The following is a 12,871-nucleotide window of genomic DNA, read 5'->3' as shown; positions in this document are numbered from 1 at the left end:
ACTTATGTTAAATAATTTTTTTAGAAATATATAATATACATAAAATATAATAATTATTTTTCATATTTTTATATCTAGATTAAATTACATTAGTAGTCTCTTAACTATGATTTTTGGTTATCAAATTATAAAACTTACAAAATGATCACTCAACTATTAGTAATTTTTAAATATTTATTTTTAAATATTTTACCATACTCATTTTATATTTTATAATTTGTTTACTTATAGAGTTTAAAAATTTATTTGTAATGTAACAAATGTTAACTTTTGTAAAAAATTTAAACTCTATAAGTAAAAAATAGAAAATATAGTGTAGCCTTTAATTTTATGTTGTTAGTTAAAAGAGGAAAGAATCCCACATTGTCTAGGAACAAGCTACAAACCTATTCATGAATCTATATATACACATATCTCACATCCCACATTACTTAAAAAAACAAGGAAAATGATACTTTGGGCCCCTATAAAGATCTGTTTTGTAAGTTTTATCTTTACATTAATTGGTGACACAAAAAAAATGGTACTGCCACTTTAGGCCTTTATAAAGGCTTGTTCTTGTAAATTTTCAAAAAGTTAGTTTAAGTACTCTAAAATTTTCTCTTAAAATACTTCCATGTAGGCACATTTTGAGTTTTTTGGCCTATTTCGGTAAATAAAGTTTTAAGTGAACTATTTCCGTAAATAAAGTTGAAAATAAACTTTTTTTTTTTTTAATAAAATGGTCTTTATAATACATTGAAGGGCATATTGAGCAAGCTTGTTTATATTTTGATTAGATTGCCTATTTGAGGTGGTTGAATATCCATCTTATTTGAAGTGACTGGTGAACTTTAAGTGAGTCTAAAAATATAACATTTTTGGCTCATACATTGATATGTCATACTAAATACTAATTGTGTATCATTATTTTGCAAAGTTAAGGAATGGTATGTAACTACTAGATCATATATTGTAGCTATATTGCTATTATAAGAAAAATCATATAGACACATAAATATATTATAGAACACTAAATGCATTACATTATTAATATTAAAAATATATATCATGTGCGCGTGTAAATAATAAATATAGGATATAAATACGTATTTAAAAATAACACATCATAAATAATGAAATATATGACTTGAAGCTAATTGAAAATAATAACATATTAAATATATACTATATTAAAATTTTAAAAATAGATTAAAATTATGTATTATTTTTAAACGAATATCTATATTATTTATCTCAATGATATTTTTGTTATTTATAAAATTTAATTTAATTTTCCTTTTTTGTCATTCGTCTCTTCTTTCCCTTTTATCATTGTGTATTCAAATATAGACAGGTGTGCCAAAACAATTTATATAGTTCTCTACGTCTCAACTTCCATTACCAAAGCTCCAATTTCAAAGACCAAAACGGCTGTAAGACGTAAGACAAAGAACTGCCAACCATGAAGATAATGGTAGCCGTAAAGCGAGTCGTGGATTATGCCGTTAAGATCAGAATCAAACCCGATAAGGTAAATAACAATGGAGACCCATGGTTTTAAACCTTAAATCAATTTATGACAATTTCCACAAAAATGTTTTTTTTTCTTTGGGTAGAGTGGGGTTGAAACCCAGAATGTGAAGATGTCGATGAATCCGTTTTGCGAGATAGCTTTAGAAGAGGCTTTGAAAATTAAGGAATCTGGGTTGGCTAAGGAGGTCGTTGCGGTCACCATGGGACCTTCGAACTGCGTCGATACGCTTCGAACGGGTCTGGCTATGGGTGCCGATAGAGGGATCCATGTCGAAGCTGCTCGTGATTTGGTTCCTCTCAGTGTTGCTAAGGTTTTGAAGAAGCTTGTTGAGGTTGAGAATCCTGGGTTGCTCATTCTTGGAAAGCAGGTTTGGTTCAGTGTTGCTCATTCATTGTTATTTAAGGATGTTCTTGCTTAAAGATTCTGAAATGTTTGGTTCTGTGAGTAACTTAAATGTCGTGGTTACTTGGGATTGTTTTAAATTTGGGTGAAAGTTCGTTTTTCCCCTTAGTTGTCTTTCTTTTTAAGGATATTTTTTGCTTAAAGATCTGACATGTAGGTTACATGGGATATAGGTAAATTATCTTGCATGAGTATGCTTCTTAAAATTTTTCAAAGTATTTTCATGGACATCTTGGAAAATATGTCCTACTAACATCTGATATGGGTACTTCAAGAAAAATAAAGAATCAGAGCAACATAATCTGAAGGTGTTGGTTACATTGGATTGTTTTATAATTGTGGGAAGTTTTGATCTTCCAAGTGTTTGCTGAAATGGTTTATATAACAGTGTAGTTGTCCATTATATTAGATGGAGCTGAAAGTGATGATTGATTATGTAAATGCTGATTTTTTTTTAATCTTTAATGAAAGAGATTTTGAATGTTATTGCAGATTTAAAGGATATAGGACTATGTCACTCAGATTCTTGGGTGCACGTATTGGATACTAGTATATGTCCAACACTAATATGTCTAATTTTTCTAAGTTTGTTTATGTATTTGGGAAGTCTTCGGTGGATTATCTTCATACCTATGTCCCAAAAATGTGTTAAACACAGGTACTTGAAGAAAAAATGAAGAGTTGGAGTATTTATATGGTTTTTTTTCCTGTTTCAAATGATGAGTTCGGATAACCAGTGCAGGCACTAGTTAAGGATTAGGATTTTATTCCCATTATTTTTCCTGGGTTCACAAAAAGTAATTCATTAAATTACACTTTCTATAATCATTGCCTTAACGGTTAACATTTCCCTCTTGATAATTACTGAGAACATGGAGTAAACTGAATAAGAATGGTGTTTCCTGTTTTAATGTACTGCTCTTTTGCCTTCCGATAAGTCTGGTCATGATCTCAGTTAATTTATTCAAAACGTTCTCATCTTATCGGAGTTTTCTCCGGAAAAGATTACCCAGTTCCATCTTATGATCATCACATTTAGCTATTTTACATTTTCAAAGTTTTCTTACTTGAAAAGAGGCATTTAGGTGTCTATTTCATTGACAAGAGAGTTTCGTGATGAAGTTTTTCTCTACATTTCAGCCTTAAACGAGTATGCCATAGTTAAATTTACCAGATCTTTGACATGTTAATCTTTCATTGTATATTTATTGTTTTTAATCAGAACTGGCTTCCTTTTTCTTCTTTTACTACCTCTTTTGTTGGAGGAAGTTATATAGAAAATGACTTTCTTATTATCCTGATTCTATGTAGGCAATCGATGACGACTGTAATCAAACAGGGCAAATGATAGCTGCGCTACTCGGGTGGCCTCAAGGAACATTTGCTTCAAAGGTCAGTTCAACAGTCATCTTATTTGGGAACTACCCTTCTATTGCTATTTACTACTTTGCATTTTATCTGTTCTTTTGGTTCATAACATATGTCTTCATAGTTCATATAAAGCTTTAGCAGAACTAGTATTGCTTTTTCTTGGATGTAAAATCACATTCGGTTAATTAGAAACTAAAACCCTTGCCTTTCTTTCCTTTTTTTCTTGAAGCTCACGTGTATGACATGTGTATGAGGATATGATCCTCCAATGACCTTTCAAATACGTGGAAAAAAGTGAACGTACACTTGTCAGACACATTCGTATGCAACACTTGCACCTGAGTCTAAGTAAAATGAGCTAGTACTGACCAAAGGTCATAAGAAGAAAATTTGAGATTGGTTGTTAGGGGTATTAGAATGTCTGTGGGTTTTGTTCTTTTCTTTACTTTTTTTGCATTTATGTTATTTGGACTCAGATGTGAGTGTTAGACACAAGTATGCTCAATTTATTTAAAGATTTCCATCTATTCAGAGGGTCCTTGGAGGATGTCCAAATATGTGACAAACAGGGGTTATTCAAATTTTTGTTTTTAAATGAAGAGTTAGGGAAAAATAAGTATCTAACATCTATGGTAGCTTGTCAAATGTTTTTGTGGTCTTGACTGCTGTGTTTTTTGTAGGTTGTGTTGGACAAGGAGAAACAGGTGGCAACTGTAGATAGAGAGGTGGATGGTGGTCTTGAAACACTCTGTTTAGACTTACCTGCTGTGATAACGTAAGTACCTAATCCGATCAACTTTTCATGTTTATTGTAAGTTATCACTAATCCGAAGTTTGTTACTTGTGTCTGGCACGTTAAAGCTACTCTGGTGACAAATCATACCAAAATTTGTTAGTTTGTGAGAGTAAGCATGTTAATTGTTAACTGTTATACTATTGGAATAGGTGTTGGATATGGGTATATGTCTAACACATGGATTCGTGACTGACTTATCTGTTGAGGGTCTGTGCTAAGTTTGTAAGTCTGATCTTGAACGTTCGTGGTTCAGTTGTGGTAAACTTACGATCTTTTACACCATGCATCTATGTTCTTGGGACTCTTCATTTTGTTTGAAGTACACGTGTTCTACACCCGTGTCCAATATGTATTTGGACATGGGTAATGAGGATATGACCCTCCAAAGATCCTTCAAATACATGAAAAATATAAAAATAATAAATTTGAATGTGCCTGTGTTGAATACATGCTCATATCTAATGTTGGCACCTGAGTTCAAGTAACGAAGTTGTGCACAATGCACCAGCTTAATAAGACAATAATGGGAACCTTTTAATTGCTCTGTCTATAATATATACTTCCATTGGTACCGTATGTGTACCTATGTTATCTGGACTCGAGGCAAGTCTCAAGTATGGGTATGTTTTAGACTCGGGTATGTTAATAATTTTTTTCTAAGTTTTCCCTTATCATTAGAGGATCCTACCTCCGTAGGCCCATACTCATGTCTGAATGTATCATACAAAGGTGTCAGGCACGGATATTTTATGAAAAAATGAAGAGTCCGGTTCAACATAAAGAATTGCTTTGGATAATTTAATACAGTTTTTATAATAGGCAGTCTTCTGGATTCTCATTTCAAGTTTTCTGTGATATGCAGAACTGATTTAAGACTGAACCAGCCAAGGTATGCAACGCTTCCCAACATAATGAAGGCGAAATCAAAGCCGATAAAGAGGTATACTCCGGAAGAGTTGAATGTTGAAATCAAATCTGATTTAGAGGTTGTTCAAGTCACTGAACCGCCCAAGAGAAAAGCCGGAGTGATACTCTCGTCTGTCGATGAGCTGATTGACAAGCTTAAGAATGAAGCTCATGTAATTTGAACATTTCCTCACTTCTGTGGTAAATGGTCTAAGCTGATTCACAACTTGTCCAAATAATGATCTTCAAACTCAAACACAAGAGTTTACAGAAATTTAAGTCTAAACTTCCTGCTCAATAAAGCTAATATTTTTTTATGAAATTGTTCAGCAGAAAGACCGAGCAAACCAAAAACCGAGTTGAACCTTAATGTTCAGTTCAGATACTTAAGCATATTTGGTTGTGCCGTAGAATTCGGTTTGAATCGGTGTCAAGAACATTTAAAAAAAAAATCAATGCCCAAAATTTCATGATGACCATCTAATTCTTGATTTATGAGTTATATCAGTTCAGTATAGAAGAATTTGAATAGTTTAAATAATCAAATATTTTAGTACTTGATTTGGCTGATCACTTTGTAAGTTAAAAGAAAAAGGACAAATTGATTAAAATTTAAAAGTTGATAACTAAAAAGATCCAATTAGAAGTTATATAAATACATGGTAACTGCTGTTATTTGCATCATTTCTCTCAAAGGCTTTATATATTCAATGCCACAAAACCCTTGTGCAAAGCGGTTTAGATCCTTAGGAAGCTGAAGAGTGATGGAGAGCTAAGGTTGCAACTTGAAGTGTGCAAGTGCAGATTTCTCATCAAGTCCTTTGGAATCATAGTAACTAATGAAGTCTTCAACTGTGGTCTCACGGTACAATGGAGGGTTTTCTTTCGACAATAATTCCTTAATAGGTCCATAGATCCTGGTTGAAGGGTACAAATGTGGAGTGAAAAAGCATGCCACTGACACTCTGGGGCCTTTCTCATTTGCCAATACCTGATATTCCACACTTATCAGTTTGTCATTTGATATAAGCTGCAACAACATACGATCAAACAGTATTTGGAGGATCACAAATGCATTACATCTATGTTACTAGGAGTCGAGTATGAATATTCAATAAATGTATGTATTCCGCACAGGTATATTCAATCTTTGAAGCAACATAACATACCTGTAAGAGAGATCCAATGTTAACAACCAAAGCCCCAGGCAGAAAAGGAACATCAAACCACTGATTTTGATGAAAAACTTGGAGTCCACCAATATGATCTTGAAGTAAGATGGTGAGGAAATCAGGATCAGAGTGCTTTGTAGTTCCCAGAGTCAGCTCAGGTTCAGGACATGCCGGGTAATAATGACTCAAAAGACAATGCCCTTTCGAACAATCCAACCCTATGAGGTGGTCTGGAGTTAGCCCAATTGCCTTAGATAGTAACTTAAATAAAGTTGTTCCTAGTTTATGAATCTGTTTCGAGTACTCCATTGTTATATCTCTGCAAAATATGAAAAATATTAACAACATTCGATGGGTTAGGCTTAAATATTAGGGATTTGAGTACCTGCAAACAAGAGGCAGTTGTTGAGGATGAAGAGGTTCAGGTCCCATAACACAAAACAAAGTGTCCCTCCAATTTGCAAATCTCAACTCATATAAATCAAAGTTACTTCCATATATAATCTTTTTCGTTTTCTCCCTAGTATAATACGATTTCTTTACTTCGGTTGGAAGCTCGTGAAACCCACGCGCCGCCGCCAACATCCCTTCCAACACACTTCGGGGCACCCCATGATTGACCACCTGGAAGAACCCAACCTCCCCACCCGCCTTCCGGATTCCTTCCACCACCTCATCGGACCGGGTTTTAATGTTTTCAAGGTCAATCACTGGAATCGTGAACTGGGTTGGGATTGGCTTGACGGAATCATGGTCCTCCACCTTCGGCCGGCGGAAAATCCGGGGAATTTTGGTTATTCCGGCGTCGACGAGACCTTAGACGCCTGATTTAGAGTCGTCAAAGGCTTTGAGCTCTTGGAATCTGTCATAAGTAGTTGGAGTTTGGGTGCCGGAATCTCTTGTAAAGCTAGCAGCCATAATTTATCTGTTTGGAGTTGCTTTGTATTAAGACATGACAGGGATTTTAAAATGACTAAAATAACAAACTTTAACTATTCTCAACTACCACTAAATGACTAACAAATTTATTCATGGATAAATAAGTGTTCTGTTTAAGGACCTTCTGCAATGTTCTGTGCATGAGGAAGGTAAACAGCATTTGGTGAAACCAGTGACCATGGAAGAAGTTAAGAGTGCAATTTTTGAGCAGGGTAGTGGAAAATCTCCAGGACCTGATGGTTATACCCCTCACTTCTTTAAGAGTGCACGGTCTGTAGTTTGGGAGGATGTTTTTGCTGCAGTTCAATACTTCTTTTAAAGCTCTGAAATGCTTCCTGCTTTCAATACAACCACCTTGGTGCTTATTCCCAAGGGGCAGAAACCTAGTAATGTTGCTGATTTCAAGCCTATTTCTTACTGCTCAGTTAATTACAAGTGTGTAACTAAGATCCTTGTGAGAAGGTTGACACCTCTTCTGCCTAATTTAGTCTCACCACGCCAGAGTGCTTTTGGAAAAGGGAGGAGCATATCTGATAATTCTCTTTTAGCTCATGCTTTTAGAGGGTATGGCAGAGGTAAAATTTCAGCTAGATGTGCCTTCAAAGTTGACTTGAAGAAGGCTTTGATTCATTGAGTTGAGGTTTATTCTTGGTGCTTTGAGACTAAGAAAGAAAGAAAACGAGACAATGAAATAGCAAGATGAACTGATTTTCAACACTATATTTCATTTTAGAAAATTACAATATATATCTTTTTGTTTTCCAAACATATCACTAATCCAACTAATATATTGGAAATAAGAAAATTTGTACACAAACTGATTATGAAATCAGCACCTAAACACATCAAGTCATTACCAACTTAGTTTGTTCCTAACTAAGTATCTTAACATAAGAACTGAACAAAAGATTAAACCAAAACATCGATTTTCTGCTTTAAGAAGACAACTAGCACTTCATCTCTCAGTTCACTTTATCTCTGAGTAGCTCGCATTTAGACGGTCTGCAGATATGCTTGCAGTTAGACAGTTCGCCAATGTGCTTAGACAATCCGCCAAGCCTGTCGTAAAAAATTTCTTCGCATGACAGTTCGCATATTGATAGTCCGCAAGCCTTCTTATGCTCGGACTGTCCGTCATGTGACTTAGAGCTAGAACTGTCTGCCATATGTGTTCGCTAATTGGGCTGTTCGCTATTTGTGTTGTTCACCATGTGTGTTCGTTAATGCATGGTTGGTTATCTCGCAACAGTTAGGTAGGGTGATCCATTGTCACCCTACCTTTCTTTACCATGAATATCATCTTGAAACTATTGGACTTGGGAGCAAAGGAAGGAGTGTTCAGTTTTCGTCCAAAATGTCATCGCATTCAATTGATTCATCTGTGCTTTGAAGATGATTTGCTTATCTTTTGCAAGGGTAAAACAGATTCTGTGATAGGTATTTGGAGTATTCTTTCAATTTTTTATCAACTTTCTGGGCTTCAGTTAAATGCTGGAAAAAATGAGATTTTTGTTGCAGGTGTGTCACAAGAAGAACGCAATCTAATTTAAAGTTCCACTGGTTTCAGAATTGGGCAGTTGCCAGTGAGATATCTTGGTATTCCTCTAGTTACTAGGAGACTTCCAAAGAAAGATTGCTTGCCTTTGTTAGAGAGAATCAGGTCTAGGATATTTACTTAAGACTGAAACAATTGAGTTTTGTTGGGAGAATGCAATTGGTTCAATCTGTTATCTTTCAGATTCAAAATTTTTGGTGTAAGCACTTCATTTTACCTAAAGAAATTCTTAAAAAGATCAACCAAATGTGTTCTAGTTTTTTTGGAAGGGTGATGAAGGCTCAGCTAAAGGGGCAAGGATGAGTTGGAAGAAGATTTGTCTTCCTAAAGAAGCGGGTGGACTTGGAATGAAGGACCTTGAGAGTTGGAATAAAGCTTGTATTATCCAACATATAAGAAAACATTTTGGCAAGACATGGATCTCTTTGGATTGCTTGGATCAAAGAGTACTTGCTTAAAAAGTGTTCTTTGAGATAGGTTCCATTTAAAAGAAACATTATTTGGAGTTAGAGGAAATTCTAAAACTTAGAGAGGAAAAAACAGCTGTGTTGGGAAATTTTGAGTTAAATGGGAGGAAGGTCATTGTTCCCAAAATTTGGAAAGTGATCAGGCCTGTAACACCCCTAATCCACATCCTTCACCAGAACAGGGTTACGGAGCATTACCGGAGTTTACAGAATAATTGCACATAATTCCACAATTTACTTATGTTCATATCAAGTTGTCTACACGAGTCATAGTTATTAAATTATTTATATCTTGAGCTACGGAACTCCGAATTAAGATAGCTAAATTTCTTTGAAACTACACTCACATATATTCTTACCATAAAATTTTTAAAATTTATGGTTTAGTCAATAAGTACAGTTTATTCTTTAAAGTCATCCCTATTCTGCTGTCTGACAGTTTCGACCCTTCTTCACTAAAAATTAATTATCTCCTTGTACGGGATTCGGATGATGTTCTCATTTGTTTATATTGAAAATATACTCATTAATAATTTTAAACATATAAATTCTAACCCATAACTATTTGTATACAATTTTTAATGATTTTTCAAATTCAAAACAGGGGATTCCGAAATCACTCTGACCCTGTCTCCAAAAAATTCAAATCTCTCATAATATGAAATTTTTTTGCTTACACCTTTTCTTCTATGTAAAACTAGACTCAATAAAATTTAATTTCATATTTTATTCAACCTCTAATTTGATTTCCAGAATTTTTGGTGAATTTTCAAAGTCGGACTACTGCTGCTGTCCAAAACTGTTTTAGTGAAAAAATGTTGATAACTAAGTTTATAATACCTTCACTTTCTTTCAATTAAACCCTATACATGCCATATAAACCTTAGGATGCACGATAAAATTTACCGAAGTAATCTGGATAGTGTGCCCTGATGTGTTGATCCGATCCACCGATTTCACATCAATCTACAAAGAACATTAAACGCACAGGAGTAAGCTTATGTAAGCTTAGTAAGTTCATAGGCATAGAAAATAATTCTTACCGAACATCTTATAACAATCATACAATATATAATTTCACTAATTCTTCCCTGTCAATCACAAAATCAATGACAAAATTTACTTGATTCAGCTCAATATCAATAAATGATCAATTTCAATCTCTTGGGTCCATTTATCGCTCTCTTTTCTTAATCAATTTAGGGAATGGTTACGGAATTAAGTACTTTGTTTTCACAATACCATAGTATAACTATGGTCTTGCACATAATCACATATCACACACCGAAGCCATAGCCTAGCCATGGTCTTACACAGAAGCATATATCACATTGATGCCATAACCCGGATATGGTCTTATACGGAAATCACATATCACATATTGCCATGGTCCAACCATGGTCTTTTCCGTCAATGCGTATGAGTCACTAAACAAAAGTACTCAATCCAATGTTCCACTAAATTAGAACTTTTATTCAAACATCCATATTTTTACGATTATCTCAGTTTAATAACATTCATATACAATAACATACCATAGCATTCATGAAATTTTAAAGTATAATACAACATTTCCTGCCAATCACAATCTCAAACAATGAATTTACTCAATCGAGCTCATTATTAAATATCAACTTATTTCCAACATTTAGCTCCATCTACACTTACAAGTACTTGTCAAATTAAGGATTGTCTTATGGATTTGAGTACATCGTTTGCCCGGTACCACGATTTGCTTGAATATTTCACAATGCTATAACTCAATATGGTTTTCTTCACGGAAATACCATACCTACTTTTCACAACTCAGTATGGTTTTCTTCACTGAAACACCATACCTACTTTTCACAACTCAGCATGGTTTTCTTTACCGAAATATCATACCTACTTTTCAAAAGTTAGTATGGTTTTCTTTACTGAAACCATACCTACGTTCCACACTTTTCCATGGATTTATTCGTCAATTCATCACTGTTTACTGAACGTATGTACTCAATCCTGCGTATCCCTTAATTTGAACTTACAATCTCATTGTTTTCTCAGTTTTACCATAATCATAATTTAACAAAAATATACGAATTGATACATTATATCATTCCCACATTAACAGTTAATCATAAAAGTTCAGCCGTATGAACTTACCTGGGCCAATTTGTAGAATTTGTAAAAATTTCAAGGACTAGTTTGATATTTTCTCTTTTCCGAGTTTATCTTCGGATTCTCGATCTATAATATAAACCTTTTCATTTATTAACATATAATTCAATACTAATTCACTTCGCAATTTATGCCCTTCAATTTTTGAAATTACACTTTTACCCCAAAAATTACAGTTTTACAGTCTTGTCCCTACTCAATTAACACTTTAATTGAACTAATTTTTCCTCAAATAACACTTTATCTAATAATTTTAGGCTATTATACAACATTTGATATTCAAAATTTTAGTACAAAACCCTAATTCCTAGCTTTTTCACAATTAAGTCCTAAAATCATTTTCTACTAAAATCACTTAATAAAATCATAATATAATAAAATTAAAGCTTCAAGTCTATGATAATTCATCATAAAATTCCAGTACTCACTCATGGTAACTTTCAAAATCATTCATAGAATAAAAACAAATGAATTCAATAGTTGGACTTAATTGTTAAAGTCACAAAACATGAAAAATTACAAAGAAAAAAGAAAGAATTGAACTTACATGATAAAAAATATGAAAAACCATCTTGAAAAATCTCTCATATGGCATTTTGGCTGAAGAAAAATGATGATATCTCTACATTTTTCAATTTTGTCTTTATTTTATATGTTTAAGTTGCAAAATTTTCAATTTTGCCCTTGTTTCTCCTTATTTTCTTGCTGATTTTCTTGCCCAAACCATCCAGCCTATATAATTTGGACCTAATTGCATTTTAAATACCTCCTTATTAGTCACTTAAGCTATTTAATCACAATTTAACAAAATTTTCATTATTTTCAATTTAGTTCTTTTTAATTAATTGACTATCTGAACGTTAAAATTTTCTAACGAAACATTCATACTAACTCAATGACACTCCATAAATATTTATAAAAATATTTATGGCTTGGCTTATGAATTCGAGGTCTCGATACCTCGTTTTAGACCCAATTTACCTATTAAATTTCTTTTAAATCACAAAATCCACTGATTCAAAAATTCTTCTAAATTCACACTTGACCCATAATTATTAATTTATTAAATTTTCAAGCTTACTTGTCGGATTTAGTGATCCCAAATCACTATTTCTAATACCATTGAAAATTGGGTTGTTACATTAAAGTTGAGAAGTTTGTATGGCATAGGATTGTTTGGTTTCCTCTATATATTCCAATACATTCTTTCATCACTTGGATGGAAATTCTAGATCGACTTCCAACCAAGGAAAAGTTGATACAGAGGGGAATGAGTATTGATGGTAATTGCTTGTTTTGTCATTATGAGATTGAAAATACGGATCATATTTTTGCAAAATGTGCATTTACAATGAGTGTGGGAACAAGTTTTGGTGTTATGCAATGTCGAAAGGACTATGGTAAATTGGCAACTTGAATTTGGCTGGATTTGTAGCAAACTCAAAGATAAAGCTCTGGTTTCAATCATTCTAAAATTAGTATGACGTTATTTGGAGAGAAAGAAATAAAAGACAGTTTAGGGGTTTGGTTTGTAATGAAGAGGAGATTCTTAGAAGCATTAAAGAAGCGGTTAGCTTAAGGCTTAAGGCA

At 33.6% G+C, this 12,871-nt stretch overlaps 1 protein-coding gene and 1 pseudogene across 1 annotated transcript; one reads left to right on the top strand and one right to left on the bottom strand.

Moving 5' to 3' along the window:
* The first annotated feature begins 1,330 nt into the window (after positions 1–1,330).
* On the top strand, positions 1,331–5,313 carry LOC105798811 (electron transfer flavoprotein subunit beta, mitochondrial). The gene is made up of 5 exons (XM_012629010.2): positions 1,331–1,513; positions 1,599–1,883; positions 3,230–3,310; positions 3,970–4,064; positions 4,948–5,313. Exons 1-5 carry the CDS (start codon positions 1,445–1,447, stop codon positions 5,171–5,173), a joined length of 756 nt encoding a protein of 251 aa, XP_012484464.1. The 5' UTR covers positions 1,331–1,444; the 3' UTR covers positions 5,174–5,313.
* A 260-nt stretch (positions 5,314–5,573) lies between these two features.
* On the bottom strand, positions 5,574–7,192 carry LOC105798810 (1-aminocyclopropane-1-carboxylate oxidase homolog 1-like; annotated as a pseudogene).
* Positions 7,193–12,871: the final 5,679 nt, after the last annotated feature.

This window comes from Gossypium raimondii, chromosome 9, assembly GCF_025698545.1.
Source record: "Gossypium raimondii isolate GPD5lz chromosome 9, ASM2569854v1, whole genome shotgun sequence".
NCBI classification, from domain to species: Eukaryota; Viridiplantae; Streptophyta; class Magnoliopsida; order Malvales; family Malvaceae; genus Gossypium; species Gossypium raimondii.
This window is presented reverse-complemented; position numbering and strand designations above follow the sequence as displayed.